We start from the raw sequence: 21,210 nt of genomic DNA on the forward strand, positions 1-21,210 counted from the left end.
AATATTCTACTAGACAGACAGCGTTGTACTAATATACCTTAATCACGCCAATGAAGGACAAGAGCTAATTATCCTAAGATCACCCACTCAAAAGAAAATAACCCGTAGACCACGATCCCCAATTCCCCAACCCAGTCGGAAACCACAACCACAACCACAATTAATGTCTCCACTCTTCTTCCCTCACTCCATCCATTCGGCAACCCCTTTCCGTGAAGAATTCCGCATCCACTATTGTTGTTGTTGATTGATAATCAATTGTCCCAAATTCCCTCCCTCCCCGCAGTGGGTCATCGTGACATCAACCCGATTTCTCCAATTTTTGCCGCTTTTTTTTCCCTCCCTTTTTATCTTCCCCTCACCCTTCACATTCTTATCTGCTATCCCACTTATTCGATATACTACAACATCCCCCTACTACAACTACAATCAAACAAAGGAAAGAAAAAAGAAGAAAGATGTCCGTCACCCAATGGACCACCCCCCTAACGGGCCTCTCCTCGCTCACCAAATCCACCACCAACATCCCGATCCCAACTCCAGGAGATCACGAAGTCCTCGTTGAGATCCACGCCGTATCTCTCAACTATCGCGACGTCGAAGGTAATCCCCCCTCCCAACCCCCCCTTTACCCTCCTCTGCCTCCTCCTCTCCCTCCCCCATCTATCACCTACTAACCCTCCACCACAACAACAGTAACAAAAGGCGAATACACCCACCACAAATCCACCTCCACCTCCACTCCCGAGCACAAAGTCCCCTGCTCCGACATGTGCGGCACCATCACACGCATCGGCCCCAACGTGACCCGCTTCCAGCCCGGTGATCGCGTCCTCTCGACCTTCCTACCCGATCACATCACCGGCCAGGTCACCGAGAAGGAACTGGCGAATGGGCTGGGACATCCCCAGGCGGGTGTGTTGGCGACGCATAGGGTGTTTCCGGAACATGGGCTTGTGAAGGCCCCCGGGCATCTGGGCGATGTGGAGGCGAGTACGTTGCCCATTGCGAGTGTTACGGCTTGGATGAGTTTGGAGGAGAGGATTAAGTTGAAGAGTGGACGGGGCTCGGGCGAGGGTGGGGAGGTCGTGGTGCTGTTGCAGGGGACTGGGGGGGTGGCGGTTGCGGGGTTGCAAATTGCGAAGGAGTTGGGGGCTATTGGTATGTTCATCTATCTGTTGAGAATGGGGATTGGGGTGTGGGTTTGCATGCTAATGAGATTGTGTGTGCGTGGGTGTAGTGATTATTACATCGTCGTCGGACGAAAAGCTAGAGAAAGCGAAGGCGCTGGGTGCGGACTACACGATCAACTATCGGACTACGCCGGACTGGGACCAGGAGGTTCTGCGGATTACGAAGGGGAAGGGGGTGGGTGTTATTCTTGAGACTGGGGGTGCGAGGACGCTGAGGAAGAGTTTCGAGTGTATTGCGTTCGGGGGCTTGATTAATTGCATTGGGTATTTGTCCGGCAAGGTGGATGATCCCGAGGATCGGATCAATGTCAATCTGCTGGCGCTGAGACGGACGGTTACGCTGCAGGGGATTATTAATGGTCCAAGGGATCGGTTTGAGGAGATGGTGGCTTTCTATGAGGAGAAGGGCATTAAGCCGGTGGTTTCGAAGGTGTTTGGGTTTGGGGAGGCTGATCAGGCGTTTAGGTTCTTGGAGAGTGGAGGGCATTTTGGGAAGGTTGTTATTCGGGTTCCTTGATCTTGTCATTATTCATTGTCGGTGTGTATATAGAGTGAGACTTAGTGTATAGATAGAGATGGAAGTTATGCATTAGCTCCATCAGAAGGAGGCAAATCCGACGACTTTCCCAGATCCTCACCCAGCTGTTTGCCATCCTCCGCAGAGATGGGCTTGCAATCCTGCAGCACGAACAGCATTCTCGTCCAGTTCTCCTTGCTCGGATTGCGCCATCCGTGCATCGTCCCCCGCTGCACGGCTATGTCGCCCTTCTTCATCAACACGTTCTCCCCCGAGTCCAGCTCCATGATGATCTCGCCCTCCAGGACAACTCCGTAGTCTAGACTCCGCGTGCGGTGCATGAATGGGTCTGTGTTGGGTGCGAAGTCCACCACGCGACAGACGGTGCCGTTGGGATTGACGAGCCCGAGGTTCTTGGATTCCATTTTGGCTGTGTGGCTAGAAATGTCGGCGTCATTGTTGAGGTCGGGTGGGAACGATGAGGTGGTGTAGGCGACGCTGAAGCCGAATCGGTCCTCCCCGATGCTTGTCCAATCGCCTGGTGTGGAGGAGTGGATTATTGCCTCTCCGGAGGAGTTGTGGCTGGTTATGTGACGAGTGTAGTTGGGGAGGCCGGAGGGAACAGCCATGGTGGGTGGTTTTGTTAAGGTGGGTGTTTTGGTAGAGTGGGAGAGGAACGTTTTGGGGACGAAGAGCTGGACGGAGGGGGAGGGGTATAAGTGTTGTTGACTCCGTGAGGAGTCTGCAGATCCCCCGCCGCTTGTGGCTGGCTGCCGATATGCGAGATGCGCTGGCACGATGTGGTTTGTTCGGAGGAAGGATAGACCGAGATTGATGACAATGTTGTGCATGTCTACCTCTTCGGTAAGAAGGGCTCCTCTTCATCTTACCCCTTGTGTTACCAGTGAGTTGGTACAGTAGTAACACGAGTCATGTGTTGTGGTTGGTCCGCATTATAGTTCCAGACAAGCTTGTGAAGCTGCCCGCACGGAGACAACCTTTTTAGAGCTTGGGAATGACGAGCATTGACGTAGCAGTAATGGACTGATCCATCAAACAGGAACTCCCTTCCCATTGACCATGGTTCAACTCGATCTTCTGAGGTACACCCAGCTTGAGGTGGCAGCCTGGACAAGCCACAGACCCCCCAACGTCATCGCCTTCTTCAACTCATTCGTTGCTCAATCGGTGCCACCGATCTTCCTTCTCCAGCTAATGCTCCATCCACTTGCTGATCATCCGATGATTCCACCAGTACAAAAGTCGATACAGGAGGCCACCACAAAGCTAAAGCACGCACAGACACCGCCTCGGAAGAAGATTCTCTCCAGTCTGAGCCCGAACAGCACACCGAGATGAACGGGATAGAAGTCCTAGCAGCATCCCGGCAAGAAAGGGAAGGAGAAACCCAGAGACGACGGTCAATCCTGACATTGTGGAAAGGAAAGCATCACGAGAAAGCTGCTCGTCATGAAGACCACCAAGACGGATCGCAAAGTGACATTTCCAAGGGGAAACAGCCGCAAAGGGAAGTGCCTGAACAGCAAGTGCCAGAAACCCCGCGCGGCGGCGTGCATGTCCCCACCGCTATCCCAACGCTAGGAACAACGCGCGCTGGCTCTCATCAGAATTCCACACTAGGATTGGTCGAAGATGCCATCATTCAGGTCAACCATCTTCAAGACAAAACAGTCAAGTCATGGCAGACTATCGACACCGTGTTAATGGCAAAGACTGCTGGTATGCCCATGATCAAATCACAAGTATACGCTCTCGAGTGCAGAGACATGGCCGAGACACTATATGAGTATATGAGCAAGGCCCTCAAGGAGATGATATCGACACGAGGTCAGATACACGAAGCTTTCGAGCGTGATCCTGGCCTTCGGAATCACCACCAAATCCTGTGGATATCGGCCGTGCAGGCCGAAACAAAGGCTCAAGACATAATGCGCCTATACAAGGCCCTTGCAGCGGACATCAATCAAACCCTGGGTGCATATCACATGGCCCGCTCGACAGCCATGATGAACAGAGAGACCTTTACACACACAAAGTTGAGGCAGATCGAGAGCGCCGCTAGAGAACGCCGTCCAAGCCGAGTACCCCAAACCCAGTCTCCGGAAAGCCAGTACATCGCCCGAACTGCAGTGCCACTCACAGGACCAGCGACTCCTGGGTATGCGGGACATCCCAACCCCATAACTATGGAGGTCCAGGAGGGCGGAGAGCAATCCCCTGATATCCCCCTCGTTATGGAAATGCCGCACTTTCCGCTGAATCTTCCGCCGAAAAAGACAGTATCAAGGATATCAGACAACATTCCCACCAGTTCACCTAGTATCAATCGTACTATTTGCAGCGGGCAGCAGACGGAAGAGAACACGAAGCAAGGACGGCCAGGTGCATTGGCCACGAAGAAGATGCATATTTTCAGAACGGTAAGTTTAACCCTTGTATCATCTGTTGTTGTTAACTGGGACTCTGTAATAATCATCTTTGCAGCTCTTGCGAGCTGGCTGAATCAGCAGATTTGAATTGTCTTTGTCGAAGCTCATTCCGGACCAGATTGAGTTAATACGACGTCAAGCGAAAGAGCTTCGTTATGTGCTACCCCAGATTCGACTCAACTGGTTCACTGGACACCAAACACCAGAGCTGGTAGTCAACCCAACCCCGCCAGCAAAGTACCGAATCAGGGATATGCAAGCATTATGGTCTAATTGAGTATCCATGCAAGCCATTTCCATCCGACTGGGCGCATGAAACATGATAATTTGATGACACAATGGGAATGGATGCCGAAATTCCCACCCAGGATACCCAATACTTCTGTGGAAGAGGACTGAACGTAGTGGTCGAGGGAGTACTCAAATTTGCGGCACATATATATTTCCCGGTCAGGTGGACCATCCGGCAGCCTCAGGCAGTACACCACACGAATTCTCTAGTTTGGAGGATCTACAGTGACCTTTACATACTGCACAACAATGTTGCTGATGTTAAATTAATCAATTCATACATTAACGCTCTGACATGCCGTCAAGAGGATATCCAGCCACCCAACCAAGTAGAATAACCAGCTTGGAAACACCAAGATGACACCAGACATTATGCAGTGTAAACATAAATTGTTGGTGACCACCAACAGACAAGAAGAGAAGCGACCCCTGTTCAAACCTCGCCAGCCAGGGGAGAAAGAAATTAACGATGAGGAACCAATTTCTGGAGATGCAAAAGAAGGGTATATGGCGAAAGGTCTAGGTCATGGCAAGGAAATGTGAAGGGCAAAAAAAAATATGTGCCCCAAAACTTGGAAAGCATTGGCAAAATAAGAGAAAAGAAAGCTGTCCGCAGCGTAACGTCCATCAGAACAGCCATTAGGGATATCATATCATCATCAACCTGGTAGTCCGGCGCTCCGGGAAACGTCGCGCGGGAGGAAGGGGTCCCGCCGCTGCATATGGCCCATCGACTGGGCCGGGGGGTCGCAGACCACGACCCCGTCCACGAGGCGGTCCAAAGCCAGGACCGGGGCCAGGAGGGCCCATGTACCCTGGGGGCGGTGGGGGATATCCACGGCCGGACGGGGCTAATGGAGACGAGGGCATGGTTGGACGGCGAGGACGAGGAGGTGGTGGCGTAGCAGCTGCCGCCCGTCGGGCGTCACGTTCGCAGTAAACCTGGCCATACCATTCAAAGTAATCCCCCTTCAGGGGAACCTGGCAGGTGCGGCATTTCAGGCAGTCCGGGTGGAACTTCTGGCGATCCGCGGGTCCACGGCCACGGCGTTCAACAGTCTCAAGGTACTGACCCTCAATGCCAGTATTGCAGGTTTGGCAAAGGGAGCCGTTGCGTTCGTGGTAGTGCTGGGCACAATAGGGACGGTCCTCCAGGACGTAAAAGTCAGCCGTCTGGAACGGCGTCCGGCACTGGAAGCACACGAAACAGGCGCGGTGGTATCGACCCGTCAGACGGCCATCGGCCGATGACACGGACTTGCCCATAATCATTTCACCGCAACCACGGCAGGGGCCCTTGGGCCGAGGGGAGGGTCGCGGCTGCGGTGCCGTCGCAGAACGCACCACCTCTTGCCGCGGTGGGCTCTCCTCCTCAGGACGTCGGGGTTTCTTTTCCGAAACAAGCGACAGGCTGCCCTGACTAATGGCAGGGTCAGTTGGCGAGTCCGGGCTGAATAAGGCCTCTGGAATGCGAGGGGGCTCGAGCTCGGTCGGACTTTCGAGGACCGGTTCGTCCAGCACAGGCTGCTGAGACTTCTTCCTCTCCTCCTCCACAACAGCGCCCAGACGACCCTGGTCTGAGGGTTTCCGTCGGGACATGCTGGCTTCCGATGGCAGACTAGATAGAGACGTTCCACTCCGGGTGGTGTCGGACGGCGAGGAATCCGACGAGGTGATTGAATCATTCGCGGTGTGGTCGACCTCTAGTCCCAATGCTCGTGCGAAGTTGGAGACGGAGTTGTTTCCCTCGCTAGCGGAATCAGAATCCTTCCTCTGGTTGGTATCCCGCTCGTTGGTGCGACCAGATTCAGCGTCTGGTGGTTGGAGAAATTCAGAGCTCTGTGGCTTGAAGGCCTTGTACTCCCCGTTGGCCGGGGTGGCAGGCGAAGCCAGCGGCTCGTTGGGCAGCTCAAAGTCGAGCGGGGGTCCATAGGAACTCTGGGACGGGCTTTGGAAGAACAACTCTGCTGAGCCGCGGTTGCTGCTCAGACGATCGGAGTTGCTGTTGGTATGCGAGGAGACTCGGAGTGCGCTCGCATTGACATGGTCAATTTCAGCCTTGGCGCTCGTCGGCCGTTCCGACACCCCAAAATCGAAGCCACTGTATATTTCACCCCTGCCTTCACGCTTGTCTGCGACTCCGGCCACCGAGGTGTCCGAATTCCGGGAGGGGCGCAGGAGTTGTTGCGGTGCAGCAGACGGCACCGGGGGAGCATCATCCACGAACTTGTACGGATCGCGCGCGACGCTTCCAAACGAAGGCCGGCGGCTCGACATGGCAGTCGACCGCTTGGAATTCCTGTTGTCTCCATATCGTGTGCTTGCCAGCGATGTCCGGTAGCTGCTTTTGCTGTCTATCGAAGCGCCATGCCTATGCCCAACGCCCATGGCCGTCGCCGGAGGGTCATCTTTCGGGAGCGGTGGCGGAGGCATATCGTCATCCAGCGCATTTCCGTCCAATGCAGGTGCCAATCGAGCCGATGGCATTGGTGGTGCTGACCTGAGATCCTTTATGTTCGACATACCACCCGGGTGTCTGTCCGACATGGAACGGGGTAAGGGAAAAGTCGCAAACGCGGTTTCCAGGTTAATCGAGTCCGGAGAGTGCGGTTCGTCGGGCAATGGAGAGGTCTGGCTGCGCTGGAGCGCTCTGAACGGCGATCGCTGACCTGAAGACGTTGAAAGAGGGGAGGGGATCAACGGGTCGTGGTTGGCAATCGGGCTTGCGGGGTTCAAGAAGGGACGATCTGGAAGGCCGGTGTTAACTGCATGAGACGCATAACTCTAATATATGGATGGCGCAGGCTCGCGTGGTGTCCAAATAAACATACTAGCCATTGCAGGGTCAATGCGAGGCGGAGGGCCGGACCTTCCAGACTTGGAGGCCCAGGCATCGCTGGGAGTTCTGGAGGGTAACACATTGTCTGATTTGGGCGGGGCCGGCGGAGGGGATTGAGAGGGTGAAGGAGTCGCTGCAAGGGACTGGTCAACACATTGCATTCCAACCGTGGACAACATAGTTGAAGTAGAGAAAGATTGGGGAGAATAGTTACCTGGCATTGGTTTAACGCACACATGATCGCCCATGGAGGAGATTTCCACGCTCATTCCACAATTGGAGCATTTAATCATGGGCAGTAGGCCCCCCTCCATGATGGATGCCATGCTGGGCAACGGCGACAGTCTACAATAGCGAAGAGATATCCACCAGTCACTGGCTCATTGGAATGAGCGGGTGGAGGGGGGGTTTGTGTGAGGGGGGTAGAAAGTGGCTCGTCCAGGCCACACCGGGCGCGTGCTTTAAGGGTCGTGTGAATCTATGCAGTGCAGGACTCCTCGCATGAGGGGAACAATTTCATCCCCAGATGTCAAGGGCACGACACGACGCGACAGGACGATCTGGATGGAGCCAGAAGGAGTTGGGTTAGAGACGCATGGATGTCGGAACTGAAAAGAGTGAAGGGAGAAAGCACAAGCACCAACCATTGTTGACTGGGGGGGGGGAGGTGGGAAGGGCCCATCCAAAATACTAATACTAATACTAGTAGTAAACTCTTGGCTGGGGGGGAAAGAAACACTAAACAACTAGACTAGACTAGCTTGGTTGCCAGTGTAGTGTGTGTCCAGTGGGTGGATAGTTAGCCCGTCTGGGATGCAGAAAAGACCGATTCTAGTTGGGTGGGACCTCTCTTAGAGAACTTCCTCGTGTGTTCGCAGTGAGAAAGTTGGAAGTTTGGGGCGATCCACGAACCCTTCCAGCAATGTTTCCCCCTGATTGGCCCTGGGGCCATTCAGCCAACACGCGTTGTTGCTTTAGCACCACTTCATGTCTCTCTCTCTCTCCTTGACAACACTACTAGACTAGACTAGAAGGGCTCTGGCTGCAGCTCGCCGCGGGTCGGAACACATTCTTCTTTGGTGTCAGGTCAGCGATTGGCATGAATTCTTACTTACAGAAGAAACCTGTAGTGAGGCTGATTTGCTTTTCGAATATGTGTCTTCAGGATAATTATTCCATGACTATCGACGGGTGATTTCTATGGCTGGACATCTACGGTGTGTACACTCACTGACCGAGAGTTACTCCGGTCGCATCCCCATACTCTACTCTACTTTCTACCCTACTTTCGCTCCGAACCTCCCGGTCAAGCTTCTTAATTTTCGTGTTCACACTCAATATCGGTTTGACTCTCATTTATTTTTATCTACCCCTTTCCCACCACCCCAATCAGTTTGCAACAATGGCCGATTTCTTGACCTTCCAGACGATAGTGTTGCCTCCCAGGCATCTTAGCCCCTGAACCATCATCCACCGCAGATCATCCTTCAGGGGCAACCCGCCCCCCCCGTGACTAACAACGATTCTCCCGTCCTCCCCCAGTCTAACTTGGCAAGTGGAATGGCAACTAGTCTAGCTCAATATGTTTTTCATGGTGCCGTCGTCCGTCTGTCACCTCCAGGACGGAGGTGTATCCCTTCTGTGACTGGACTTGCAGGCTTCCAAATTGGAACGCACGAGCCTCGTCTATCGGTTGGAGGTCTACACCAATAATCTTCCCCTATTACTTCCCCCTATATGGAGTGTTCCGTTTCTAGCATCATCGATTGTCCTTTACCTTCGAGGCGAACCAGCACAGGCCCCCAGAAGTGACATCTCATGCTCTTATCCCAATCTTAACGTTCAAGATGAGGATGGACAATCACCCCAACCAGTAACCCCCGCAAGCAGATGTGATTTGCATCTACCCCATCTCCAACTCCAAAGTATATTCCGGAAGCTTAAGCAGGAAGCAAGGGGCCCGGTTTAGCAGAGTGTATATACGCTGTCATTCCTTGGTTGGACCCGACGATCTGGGAAACCGATGGCCTGTCACAACTGGCAGATATATGTTTAGAAACTGTCCGAATTTCGAGAACAGTCGTAACCCCTCGACTGCCCTCACGCACCTTGGTGGACCAGTGTCCGGGTGATGCAGATCGAAACCTTCCAGCTGATTGTTAGCTGTGTAGCGTCCAGGAACCGGTGACCTCCGTACCATGGTTCGGTCCCAATAGTACCCGGCAGTCGGCGACGCGCAGTGCTCTCAAGATTGAGTAGGATACCTAAGCATTGTGAGCAATGATGGCATGCTTTGTGCGTAGTGGAGGATCGATCTCATGATCTGGCTGACGACAGCCCATGGGTACCTGCCTACGGAATATGCACGGCCGCTGTTTTGAGTCCGATTGGCGGACAATATCCCTCTAGTAGTAGGACTGTGTACTCCGTAGTGTGTACGGAGTACTGGTGCAGTGCTCTGCACAAGCTCTACTCCGTATACAGCACTATAAGCTAAACGCAAAAACTTTCAATGGGACCGCTCCTGGATGATGGATCTATTGTGGTCTGACTATATAATCTGCGCGTCAAGCGGATCTCTCACTGTCTGACACTTGAGTCGCAGTCGCTCGTCGTCAGCCCATGGCGTTTGAGTCGGTTAGTTTTTCTTGCCGAGCCGAAGGTCTAGCCGAGTCTCTGCCCGAATGTTTCCCGCCCTCCGCCAATCCCACGGCCGATGGACAGCCTGAGGCTGCGTTCCTATCCTCTGGGTGCCGTGTTGCCTGAGGACCTTGCAGCGGGCGCTATCACATGATTGTTGTAAACGGCAGCGTTGCAGAAGAGCATCATGATTGGTGTGCTTAGCTTGAACCCTACCTACTAAATTACACACAGTCATTGGAACACCACACTGGCACACACACACAGCGCATGGTGGAGACAAGCACGTATAGCTATTAGCTAGTTTCCCTTTCACAATCTAGGCAGCAATCCTGTTGGGCCGTTATGCACGCATTACCGATGGATAGTCCAGGGGTTGTGATATTCTACCACGGCTCGTCTGCCGAGCTCTCCGCTGCTCCCCCTGCCCGCACACCACGAGAGCTTTCTTGTCGAGCTTCGTGCCAGCAGCAATTCCGACTTGTATCGGTCAATTTCCTTTTTTTGACTACTCTTGATCCATGAAAGCAGATTTCTGGCTTACATTTTCTATTATGGACTCGCACCAATCTCAGCTCTAGTCTGGTGTCAGCGTCGGCAATGAACTGCCATTATCGCGATTCGCGGGCGGAGCCCCGCGACTCCCACTGCCTAAACGACCCACTATCGATGATGGATGGAGCCCAGGCCACATTCCGTCCCCAGCCTGGGGAGTCCATTGCCTGTCCTGAGTTCAAGTCTGTCTTTGTCCCAAAGTTGGGACACCGCTGCTTGCTCTCTCCTGGGAATTATGGCACCCACAATCCTATCTCGTCGTTCATGGGCTAGCGGCAGGCCAATGCCGGGAACGGCAGAGCGGGGTTTTATCGAGATACTGCCAGATTATAGCAGATTTGTATGGCGGAATGGCCATTTTGAGCCGGAAGGAATAGATTCAATGTATTGAAAAGTCACGGTCCGTAAGCCACATTCACTCTGTCGCAATGGCTAGCCTCTCATTCACCAGTCAAACTCATTGAAGTACCCGGAAGACATGGACACGATTTGCTCACCGCAATTGTCATTTGTGGGATGCGCTGGTTGTGGTTGACCTTTTACGCTTTTACGCCGGCACTCGGAAGTCAACATCTCGCTAGACAGTCCCTGAAGCCTGTCATTTGCCAGGAAGGCGGGCTAGTGCACTGTTGAGCTGGTTGGGGGTGCGGAGCAGTTTGGATCCGGATACGGTCAGCAACGTGACCCGCCGTATAAGTACCGTTCCCTCCTCGCTTCCCTCGACCCTTCCTCCTTCTACCACCCATCAAAAACCTTCAGTTCGTTAGCAATCGTCTTCAAGTCGTTCAATTCAATCTTTGATCACACTCTCTGAGGCGTGGTCTGATAAAAACCGTCAAAATTTTCGCTACACTTCTTAACTCGTAAGTTCCCCACCATTCTCCGCGATCTCCCGGTGATGGCTGCCCCTATCCCAATAACCCCCCAATGCTCCAAGAACAGCAATTGGACCTTCCCTCAAGAAAACCCACCTTCCAGAGACCTCTCATGGCTAATCTGTCTACTTTTCTTCAGGCGGCACCACCCGTTCAACGGCCGGCGCTCATCCAACCGTGGTGGGGCACCGGACTACGCATTATACGTCCAGTAAACAACTCGCAGTCTGAACACTCGTATTATCTATCTCGCACGCCAATCGTCTGTCAACTGTGAACAATGGCTCCCCACGCAAGCTCGGATGTTGCTGCCAATGGCGCCGTGAACGGGTCCGCTCGTGCCAACGCTCCTTTGTTTACCGTCAACTCGCCCAACGTCGTGTACACCGACAATGAAATCAGAAGCCAGTATGCTTACCATACCACTGATATCACCCGCACTGCCGACAACAAGCTCGTTGCCACTCCCAAGGCCACCAACTACCACTTCAAGGTCGACCGCAAGGTGGGCAAGGTGGGTGTCATGATGGTCGGCTGGGGTGGTAACAATGGTTCCACCGTGACCGCAGGTCTTCTTGCCAACCGCCGGGGTCTCGAATGGGAGACCCGCGAGGGCATGCGCGCCTCCAACTACTACGGCTCTGTGGTCATGGGTTCCACCATCAAGCTCGGTACTGACGCCAAGACCGGTGAGGAGATCAACATTCCTTTCCACGACATGCTGCCCATGGTCCACCCCAATGATCTCGCTATTGGTGGTTGGGACATTAGCAGCATGAACCTTGCCGATTCCATGGACCGTGCCCAGGTTCTGGAGCCTGCCCTCAAGCAGCAGGTTCGTAAGGAGATGGCTGAGATGAAGCCCCTGCCTAGTATCTACTACCCGGACTTTATCGCTGCCAACCAGGAGGACCGGGCCGACAATGTGCTCGAGGGCTCCAAGGCATGCTGGGCTCACGTTGAGAAAATCCAGCAGGACATTCGGTGAGTTTGCTGTGGTGTAATTGTTGCTTCCTCACTGACCCAAACAGCGACTTCAAGGCGCAGAACGGCCTCGACAAGGTCATCGTGATGTGGACTGCCAACACCGAGCGTTACGCCGACATTCTGCCTGGCGTCAATGACACGGCCGACAACCTGCTCAACGCTATCAAGACCGGCCACTTGGAGGTGTCCCCGTCCACTGTCTTTGCGGTGGCCTGTATCCTGGACAAGGTTCCCTTCATCAACGGCTCTCCCCAGAACACCTTCGTCCCTGGTGCGATCCAGTTGGCTGAGCAGCACAAGGCCTTCATTGGCGGAGACGACTTCAAGTCGGGCCAGACCAAGATGAAGTCGGCTCTGGTTGACTTTTTGATCAACGCCGGTATCAAGCTCACCTCGATTGCCAGCTACAACCACTTGGGTAACAACGACGGCAAGAACTTGAGCTCCCAGAAGCAGTTCCGGTCCAAGGAGATCTCCAAGTCCAACGTGGTGGACGACATGGTCGCGGCCAACCAGATCCTCTACGCCAAGGACGAGCACCCCGACCACACCGTGGTGATCAAGTACATGCCTGCGGTGGGCGACAACAAGCGCGCGCTCGACGAGTACTACGCGGAGATCTTCATGGGTGGCCACCAGACCATCAGTCTGTTCAACATCTGCGAGGACTCTCTGCTGGCGTCGCCCTTGATCATTGACCTGGTGCTGATTGCCGAGATGATGACTCGCATCAGCTGGAAGGCGGACGAGGCGGCCGAGTACAAGGGCTTCCACAGCGTGCTCAGCGTGCTGAGCTACATGCTCAAGGCTCCTCTGACTCCTCCGGGCACTCCGGTGGTCAACTCGCTCACCAAGCAGCGCAGTGCCCTGACCAACATCTTCCGGGCGTGTGTTGGACTGCAGCCTGAATCGGAGATGACCCTGGAGCACAAGCTGTTCTAGACCAACCCTAGTACGTGCTTAGCCGTAATGCTAGGCGTTGACCACCTTTACCATTGTTAGCCAACTACAGTCACTCTTTGAATATCAATAGTTATCATTCGTACTATATCCTTCTTCACACTATCGTTGTATGACAACTGGCACTCGTATATCTCTCACCCCGTAAGAGTTATCTACTGCGTCTTCCCCAAATCCGAATACGCATTCAACGCCAACTGCCCACCCAAATGCGCAAACAGGATATTCCCCTGAATCTCCCCCCTCTTCACCAAATCCATCATCCCCGCAAAACTCTTGCCCTCATACACCGGATCCGTAATAAACGCCTCCGTCTTCGCCGCAAACTCAATTGCCTCCCACGTCCTCTTATCCGGCACGCCATAAACACCCCCATGCCACTCCTCCCACAACTCGACATCCTCCTCCGTCACCCCCTCCCTCCCCAATCCAATCCTCTCCGCCGTCTCCTTCGCAATCCTCAACACCTGCTCCCTCGTCTCCTTCGGCTTCGCACTCGCATCAATCCCCACCACCCTCGTCCTCCCCCTCCCACTGCCACTCTCCCGATCCAACTTCTCCAACAACTTAAACCCCGCCACCATCCCGGCCATCGTACTCCCCGTCACCGCACAAACCACCACCGTCCCAAACTCCACCCCGATCTCCTTCTCCTGCGCCCGCACCTCAAACGCCCACCGCGCGAACCCCAGCCCACCCAACGGGTGATCCGACGCCCCCGCAGGGATGTAATACGGCTTCTCCCCGTTCGCGATACACTCCTCTTCCAACTTCTTCAGAGTGGATTTATGCTCGATCCCGAATCCAGATGGGTCAAGCCGTACGTCCGCGCCCATGAGGCGCGAGAGCTGGATGTTGCCCACTTTGCTGTAGTGGGGATCACTCCAGGGCACCCAGTCTTCTTGGATTACTCGGCATTTTAGCCCGGTCACGGTGGCGGCTGCGGCTACTTGGCGGGTATGGTTGGATTGGATTCCCCCGATCGAGATGAGGGTTGTGGAGTTTTGGGACAGGGCGTCCGGGATGAGGTATTCCAGTTTGCGGGTCTTGTTGCCCCCGCCGGATGCCAGGGGGGAGGAGAGGTCGTCGCGTTTGGCGTAGATCATTGTGGTACTCTGAGGTGTTGGGGGGGTTAGGGCCGCGGTGATTAGTGGGAGGGCGTGGATCGGGGATGGGCCGAAGGTTAGTTGGTGGCGGGGGATGGTGCTGAAGGGGGGTGGGAGGGAGAGGGGTCTTTGGTTGGGGTTTGGATGGTCATTTTGAGTAGTAGTGGGTTGACAGTGTTCAAGTAGGTTATTTGAGTTTATTTGAGATGGTGGAAGTAGATGGTAGTGGTGGCGGTGGTAACGGAAGTATATATATACACGGTACTTACTAGCACTAGATAGTAGGTACCTATAAGGAGCAATCCGATCCCGGAGGCCGATCTACTCATTTACCCCTCTTCTGATGGCATTAATTGCCGAGTTTAAGCGTCTCTTTGCTCGGAAGTTGCCCGTACTGCATGCAGTATAGGTAGTATGATTTAAACTACTGTATTTGTTTGGATGAGGTGATTATCGCGGGCGACGATAAGATTATCTTGGTATGTGTCTGACTAGCGGATGGTCCTCCGATATCGTGATACTGATAGTGATAGTGGTACTTACTGATTAGATAGGGGGTATCTGTTGTGGAGCTGTCGTAGTACATATACTAAGAGTAGTCAAGGACAAGTAGGTGGCTAGTAGTGTAGTAGTGAGGTGAGGGGTTATGATCAGCGTGTTTCGTCTTTCCCGTGTACCTCCGTACTTGCAGTGGTGTTAACTTGCTGCAAACAATGTTGTGCATTGTAAACCGCAAGGTCCTAATATTCTACAATGAGGACCTTGGAGACTACTTACTGCCTATATATAGACCTTTGAGACTGCTACATATATTTATACACTTAACAGCTAACTCGTGAATTTTTTTTCGTTGATTATCATCAGTGTACATTATGACAGAATTATGACAGGTCAACAACGCAGCGAACACAGTCGCCCGCCTTCATCTGCTCAAACGCCTTGTTAATCTCGGACAGCTTCTCGCGGTGCGTAATGAACTCGTCCACCTTCAGCTGTCCGTTCAGGTAGTCGTCAACCAATCCCGGAAGCTGCGTGCGGCCCTTGATACCACCAAAGGCGCATCCCTTCCACACACGGCCAGTGACCAGTTGGAATGCTGCAATCAGTTAGCATGGTGCCATTTTTTAGACACTGAAAAAACTCACGGCGAGTGGAGATCTCCTGGCCAGCAGCAGCAACACCGATGATGATACTCTCACCCCATCCCTTGTGGCACGCCTCCAGGGCAGCCCGCATCACACCCACGTTACCAGTGCAGTCGAAAGTGTAGTCGCAACCGCCGTCCGTCATCTCAATCAGCTGCTCCTGGATGGTCTTGCCACCCAGCTTGGTGGGGTTGACAAAGTCCGTGGCGCCGAACTTGCGGGCCCACGCCTCCTTGCCGTCGTTGACATCGACCACGATGATGCGGCCAGCCTTGTTCTTCACCGCGCCCTGGATGACCGAGAGACCGACACAGCCGGCACCGAAGACGGCAATGTTGGAGCCCTCCTCCACCTTGGCGGTGACAACGGCCGCACCGTAACCGGTGGTGATACCGCAGCCAAGCAGGCAGGAACGGTCCGTGGGGATCTTGGGGGTCACAGCGACAACGGAGATGTCGGCCACGACGGTGTACTGGGAGAAGGTGGAGGTACCCATGAAGTGCAGCAGATCCTTGCCGCGGGCCTTGAAGCGAGAGGTGCCGTCGGGCATCACACCCTTGCCCTGGGTGGCACGAATCTTACCGCAGAGGTTGGTCTTGCCGGACTTGCAGAACTTGCACTCACGGCACTCGGGGGTGCTGCAAACGTTAGCAATCGCAGTCTGCAACTGCAAAATGGTATTCCTTACTAGAGAGCAACGACATAGTCACCGGGCTTCACGGAGGTGACGCCCTCGCCGACGGACTCGACGATACCGGCACCCTCGTGACCCAGAACGACGGGGAAAGCACCTTCGGGGTCCTTTCCGGAGAGAGTGTAGGCATCTGGCTCGGTCAGCCTTGCTTCAATTCCGCTGTTTCATATCACCAACCTGTGTGGCAAACACCAGTGTGAAGGACCTGGATGCGGACCTCGTGGGCCTTGGGAGGAGCAACTTCGACGTCCTCAACGGAGAGAGGCTCTCCGGCGCCCCAGGCGACGGCAGCCTACAAACTGGTTGGTATACTGGATCGCAAAGGTCACTGTTCGAGTGCTTTCTTACCTTGCAGGTGATGGTCTAGAACAGTTAGCCAAAACACACGTCAATGCTGGTCGTTGCTAGAGCTGGAACAAACAAACTCACCTGTCCGACAGTGCTGGCCATGATGAATCAGGCAAAGATGGTGGCAATCACTGAACCGGAAGGAACCGGAAGAGGGAATCAAGGGAATAAAAAGGATGAGAAAAAGGAAGAAAGGATGAAAGAAGAGGAAGAATGAAGCTCGAGGTTGAGCCAGCAATAAATTGGCAGCAGAGTGGTCGGGTCGGCAAAGACGGTGGAGTTGGCCGATGAGGGGAGCACGAGGGGGGTAGAAGAGGGGCGCCATGAGGGGCATTCCCTTTTTGTTCTGTTTTGCTCTGTTTGCTGGGCACATTCTAGATGCCCGGGTTTCGGGTACACATCCCGATACCATCAATTCCTCCGTCTTGCATCATTTATCTCGCATACACTAACCATTCATCCCCTCATGCCTCCGCATGATTGTGTATGAGGGTGGCGGGCAGGGTTCGGTCCCGGTATTGTCGGTTTGCAGTGGGCCATGACTGGAGCTACTGGATACGTTATCTATCATGGAGGGTCAATCTCCGCCAAAGTAGTCTCAATGCATTCAAGGGCACGTAAGGGAGCTCCATTCTTTTGATATCCCTCTAGTAGAGAAAGATAACTATGTAGATAGTCACTCGTCTGGCGTACAGAATGACTCCATTGGGACACTTGATGCGATGACTCAGGCATAACCCGGTTAGGTAATGTTTTCCGGCTCTCTTGGCCCGTGCACGCCAAGAGACCCGACGGCTGACTGTCGGCGTCCCGATCGGGTAAGTTTGATTCTCGTTGTATCAACACAGCTCCAGTCACTACTTACATCAAGGCTCGTAGCTAGACTTCCAGTAGAAGTATTCTTGGAGAGTGATCCCCTCACGTCTTTTGGAGAAGAAGGACAATCGGAGAAAGCAGAAACGATGACTTCATAAGGTTTACACCACTGTCTTATCTGTGAAAGTCATATCCATTATTCCTGATACATGCTACAATTACCCATATACATTTTAATCAGCAGTTTACTCAATGCTATTTCATTCCATATATTACAATCACGGCAGCAACAGTATACCTCCATACTGTGATCTCGGCAACCAAACCTGCTCCTCAAGAGCGAGCGGAGCCCATCGCCGGCCATTAGGGGATGTCATCATTGCAAAAATTCTAATATTTTATACAGAAACCGCCAAAGTCAAGGCAAAGCAAAGCAACCGAACCCCATGCTGAATTCCCGTTTACCGCTGTTGTCCCTGCATCATCATGGCCTGGTTCTGTTCCTGGAACCGCTCGTTCAGGCGAGCCGATCCCTTCATGAACTTGTCGACACAACGCAGGACACAGCCCTCTTCGCGGTTGATCAGGGACTTGGTGGTGAAGTCGTTGACGCAGTCATCGAAGCAGCGCTGGACGAGCTTGGAGTACATCTATGGAGATGAGATTAGAATTGAAAAGGCCAGCTAGGGATGATATAGATGGATGATGGATGATGGATGATGGATGATGGATGATGGATGATAATAGACGGAGGGAGGAATTGGATAGGTCAGGGAGGTATGAACGGTGTGTAGGTTGGATCCGAGTTCGACGCGAAAGGATGTCTGTTTATTTCAGGTCTCACGTACGGTCATGAATTCCTTCATCTGGCGTCTCTCCATGCGAGAGGCGAGCTCACGCTGCTCAGAGGCGTTGAGGCTGGGACTTATCAGTACACGTCGGGGGAACCTATGATAGAAGGGATGACAAAGTGAGCTGCTTACGATTCCATTGTGATGTGATTGGGCTGAAGCTAGGTTGATCAAAAAGGGTAGTGTTGATAACAAGAGGCCTGGGTCGTGATGACGACCGTAGCTCCGGAGCTGCTCAACGGACCGCAGGCTCTGATATGATCACGTGCGCAATGCAACTCCGATCAGGTGACCGGAACCGGACCGCGAGTGAATGTGCTGACTCATCCAGTGCCGAAACCGAGGGCAATCCCAAAACGGCAAACAGCAGGACAATCTAACTGGCGCAGTTCCATTCTTTGGGCAAGTTAAAAAAAGCACAACGGCCAGCTGGCCCCAGACTTCCATTCGCCAGAACCATGGTTCGCCGTCCACAACCGGAGGTCCATTAACGTCGAGAAGCAACCCAGAAGGACAAAGATCTTCTTTAGATTCCCACCGCAATGACTCGGGCAGGAGCCACCTTTGGTGCTTGTTGGAGGATTCTTCTAAGGAAATCGACAGGTCTTAGCCGGCTTCGATCGAAGGATCTAGGAAGTTTTGTTCTGAGGAGAACCATCCCACATTCCAATCCGGAGCTTAGTGGGATCGTGGTCGGGGTGATTTCATTGCTTTTGCGGTGTATCATGCTCAGAGCTTGCACGGGTCGGTTGTTGGAATGGAGCTGGCCAAGTTGTTAGCTGACTTCTAGCGGACCCAGTATACAAAACTATATTGCTGTCCCGTAGGTGATTGCGTGGAAGATGTGCCACCGAGATCAGCAGACCAGTAAGCCACCTATCTCAAGAAATTATGTGGTACCAGCCACTCGGATAGGGGCATGTTGTCTTCCAATGATAGTCGTGAACATATAGCAGTATCTCTGGTTGGTTGTTGTTTTTATACCTACGTAAATTGACCCATTTATCTAACACCACGCTTGAGCTAGAGCTGTATATACATGTCTTGGGACTTACGCGCACTCCAACAGGGGACATTCCATGTGTTATATGTGCATAGAGTAAGCTTAGTCTTGGTTGTTTGAGACTGAATGTGATGATTCAATCAATGGCATAAGCTTCCCCTCATTTCACCATCACACCGGACGTTCCTATATTCGGTATGTGCAAAGTCGAGCTACTGAAGAGTCGGCCCTACGATTAACCTGGCGAGGGATCCAGCCCAACAGCCTGGTGGGTAAGCTGTTGTAGATAGATGAGTGGCCACCTGGAACTGCACTCCTGAGATCGGCAGCTGACGGACTAGTTCGGGCAAGCGAATCTCGCACCACGACCGAACTAAACCACTAGACGCGGGGTCAGCATTTCTCTCGGGCCGTTTGGGATGACAGCCACATCAGTTGATGGTTGGAGAACCGCGGTAAGACCCTGATGGTGCGGCATCGCTGCTTCAAGGGGAAGCGCCGTGAGGGTTGCATCAGGGGGTCCATGACCATATTTTTAGCTAGAACCACGAGCAGCCGACGGGTCGACAGGCAGCCTATATACCTTGTTGTAAACGTAGTAGTAGCAGCCTTGGAGGAATGGAGAGTATCTTTCCCCTTCTCAATTTATAGTTTTCTGATCGGTCATGAGGAGGCGACAGTGAGTCAACAGGAATAAGGGTCACTCATTCACACATCCAGTGAGGGGATCCCCGGTCGGCAAAGAGGGAGAGAGAGAGAGAGAGAGAGGGTATTCTGCATTCGAGAATCCTTATCCGGATGGAGAGCGAGTCCATTTGAGTGTGGTCTCCGGATAGCCTCATGTCTCAGAGGGGCCTTGACGCAATTGGCTAGAACTGGGGCAATCTAACCAGCGTAGCGGAATGATTGAAGAATGGTCCAGTTAGTGTCCCATGCTAGTGTGCCGGAGGGTCGACTAGAACCAGGGCCAGAACCGAAGGGAACTGGAAAAATAATAAGCAGAGAAGGAACCAAGTCCCAAAAGAAAAAAAAAAGAAATAAAAACAAGAATTGGGAATTGCGGTTAAAAATAAGCAAAATTAGTAGATAATACTCCGTAATAAGGGTTTCTAAAAAATAACAAGAGAAAATAAGCAAAGGAAATAAGGGAAAAAGGGCACAAAAAAAAAAGGGACCTGTTTGGTCGAGGTCAAACCATCAACCCTGGAACCCTGGGGTCTGGTCCCAAGCAGGGCCACTTGCCAGAACTTCAATTCCCAAAAGAGCAACAAATCCATCTCCATGCTTGGCGGGGGGTGTTTTCAATTTCCCATTTTCTCCCCCTTCTCGTTCCCATTTCTGATTGACACATCTATCCTATTTCTATTCTAACTACGTATCTTGGATTCATTCATTCCTTCCTTTACTTCTGACTGCCTCGTTCTGGTGCTGCTAGGAAGAAATACATAGTCTGACTGGTGAATGAACTGGTGACTGAACTGGTCATTCCTCTTCTTGTTCTTTTACCTCTCTGTCTTCCCCTTTGGGTCCCGCCTACAGCACCACGCCTCCAAGCCTGTTCGTCCGGTTGTCACGCAGTTTGGCTGGTTGGCTGTCCGTCGGTTGCTCCATCCTTTCCATTATTTCCCTCCTGTCTCTCCTGTCTCCTCCACAATCATCTTCATTCATCCCTCCACCTCCCCCATCATCACGCATAGCAACCACCACCATCGTCACCATCTACAACGACAACGACCAACTCTCCGAAGTATCTATCGATCTGACTGCAGCTCTCGCATTTCCTTGGTTCAGATGATGGTCATTGGTTTCACCCCCAGACCAGCCAAGAAGCATCTCTGCTGCTGCTCACCCACGCAACCACAGTCCCATCCGCCCTGTCGGAGGGCCCCAAATCAGCCTCTCAGCCTGAGGTTCATTCCTGATTGCTAGACTCCCTTATT

At 53.0% G+C, this 21,210-nt stretch overlaps 8 protein-coding genes across 8 annotated transcripts; 3 read left to right on the forward strand and 5 right to left on the reverse strand.

Moving 5' to 3' along the window:
- Positions 1-458: 458 nt before the first annotated feature.
- BO83DRAFT_427144 (zinc-dependent alcohol dehydrogenase family protein) lies at positions 459-1,710 on the forward strand (the record flags this gene model as incomplete). Its single annotated transcript, XM_025535328.1, has 3 exons — positions 459-603; positions 697-1,161; positions 1,241-1,710. 3 exons carry the CDS (start codon positions 459-461, stop codon positions 1,708-1,710), a joined length of 1,080 nt encoding a protein of 359 aa, XP_025388301.1.
- On the reverse strand, positions 1,450-2,739 carry BO83DRAFT_378527 (cupin domain-containing protein). Its single transcript, XM_025531276.1, has one exon. The coding sequence runs from the start codon at positions 2,559-2,561 to the stop codon at positions 1,776-1,778; it is 786 nt and encodes a 261-aa protein (XP_025388302.1). The 5' UTR covers positions 2,562-2,739; the 3' UTR covers positions 1,450-1,775.
- BO83DRAFT_378528 (uncharacterized protein) lies at positions 2,640-4,722 on the forward strand. The gene is made up of 2 exons (XM_025531277.1): positions 2,640-4,151; positions 4,216-4,722. The coding sequence occupies exons 1-2, from the start codon at positions 3,066-3,068 to the stop codon at positions 4,231-4,233; spliced, it is 1,104 nt and encodes a 367-aa protein (XP_025388303.1). The 5' UTR covers positions 2,640-3,065; the 3' UTR covers positions 4,234-4,722.
- BO83DRAFT_437485 (uncharacterized protein) lies at positions 4,706-7,927 on the reverse strand. Its single transcript, XM_025536015.1, has 3 exons — positions 7,505-7,927; positions 7,283-7,423; positions 4,706-7,198 (listed from the first exon to the last, which is right to left on the reverse strand). Exons 1-3 carry the CDS (start codon positions 7,614-7,616, stop codon positions 5,100-5,102), a joined length of 2,352 nt encoding a protein of 783 aa, XP_025388304.1. The 5' UTR covers positions 7,617-7,927; the 3' UTR covers positions 4,706-5,099.
- A 3,713-nt stretch (positions 7,928-11,640) lies between these two features.
- Positions 11,641-13,289, forward strand: BO83DRAFT_313159 (inositol-3-phosphate synthase INO1; the record flags this gene model as incomplete). The annotated part of the gene is made up of 2 exons (XM_025527548.1): positions 11,641-12,344; positions 12,392-13,289. 2 exons carry the CDS (start codon positions 11,641-11,643, stop codon positions 13,287-13,289), a joined length of 1,602 nt encoding a protein of 533 aa, XP_025388305.1.
- Positions 13,290-13,462: 173 nt separating this feature from the next.
- On the reverse strand, positions 13,463-14,763 carry BO83DRAFT_408305 (putative 1-aminocyclopropane-1-carboxylate deaminase; the record flags this gene model as incomplete). The annotated part of the gene is made up of 2 exons (XM_025534029.1): positions 13,463-14,540; positions 14,747-14,763. 2 exons carry the CDS (start codon positions 14,761-14,763, stop codon positions 13,463-13,465), a joined length of 1,095 nt encoding a protein of 364 aa, XP_025388306.1.
- A 471-nt stretch (positions 14,764-15,234) lies between these two features.
- On the reverse strand, positions 15,235-16,880 carry BO83DRAFT_378534 (bifunctional alcohol dehydrogenase/S-(hydroxymethyl)glutathione dehydrogenase). The gene is made up of 6 exons (XM_025531278.1): positions 16,682-16,880; positions 16,601-16,615; positions 16,430-16,544; positions 16,247-16,382; positions 15,559-16,196; positions 15,235-15,509 (listed from the first exon to the last, which is right to left on the reverse strand). The coding sequence occupies exons 1-6, from the start codon at positions 16,700-16,702 to the stop codon at positions 15,295-15,297; spliced, it is 1,140 nt and encodes a 379-aa protein (XP_025388307.1). The 5' UTR covers positions 16,703-16,880; the 3' UTR covers positions 15,235-15,294.
- Positions 16,881-17,649: 769 nt separating this feature from the next.
- tim9 (protein transporter TIM9) lies at positions 17,650-18,461 on the reverse strand. Its single transcript, XM_025531279.1, has 2 exons — positions 18,400-18,461; positions 17,650-18,334 (listed from the first exon to the last, which is right to left on the reverse strand). The coding sequence occupies exon 2, from the start codon at positions 18,064-18,066 to the stop codon at positions 17,878-17,880; it is 189 nt and encodes a 62-aa protein (XP_025388308.1). The 5' UTR covers positions 18,067-18,334; positions 18,400-18,461; the 3' UTR covers positions 17,650-17,877.
- Positions 18,462-21,210: the final 2,749 nt, after the last annotated feature.

Source organism: Aspergillus eucalypticola (assembly GCF_003184535.1).
Source record: "Aspergillus eucalypticola CBS 122712 chromosome Unknown BO83scaffold_12, whole genome shotgun sequence".
Lineage (NCBI taxonomy): Eukaryota > Fungi > Ascomycota > Eurotiomycetes > Eurotiales > Aspergillaceae > Aspergillus > Aspergillus eucalypticola.

Bases quoted from the DNA above. Each gene is read 5' to 3' on its own strand.
- BO83DRAFT_378527 (XM_025531276.1), bottom strand. From the start codon at position 2,561: ATGCACAACATTGTCATCAATCTCGGTCTATCCTTCCTCCGAACAAAC.
- BO83DRAFT_378528 (XM_025531277.1), top strand. From the start codon at position 3,066: ATGAACGGGATAGAAGTCCTAGCAGCATCCCGGCAAGAAAGGGAAGGA.
- BO83DRAFT_437485 (XM_025536015.1), bottom strand. From the start codon at position 7,616: ATGGCATCCATCATGGAGGGGGGCCTACTGCCCATGATTAAATGCTCC. The intron at 7,424-7,504 runs GTAACTATTCTC...AGTCCCTTGCAG, and splicing joins GTGCGTTAAACCAATGCCAG to CGACTCCTTCACCCTCTCAA. The intron at 7,199-7,282 runs GTATGTTTATTT...CCGGCCTTCCAG, and splicing joins CATTGACCCTGCAATGGCTA to ATCGTCCCTTCTTGAACCCC.
- BO83DRAFT_378534 (XM_025531278.1), bottom strand. From the start codon at position 16,702: ATGGCCAGCACTGTCGGACAG. The intron at 16,383-16,429 runs GTTGGTGATATG...TGACCGAGCCAG, and splicing joins CACTGGTGTTTGCCACACAG to ATGCCTACACTCTCTCCGGA. The intron at 15,510-15,558 runs GTGAGTTTTTTC...AACTGATTGCAG, and splicing joins CCAGGAGATCTCCACTCGCC to CATTCCAACTGGTCACTGGC.
- tim9 (XM_025531279.1), bottom strand. From the start codon at position 18,066: ATGTACTCCAAGCTCGTCCAGCGCTGCTTCGATGACTGCGTCAACGAC.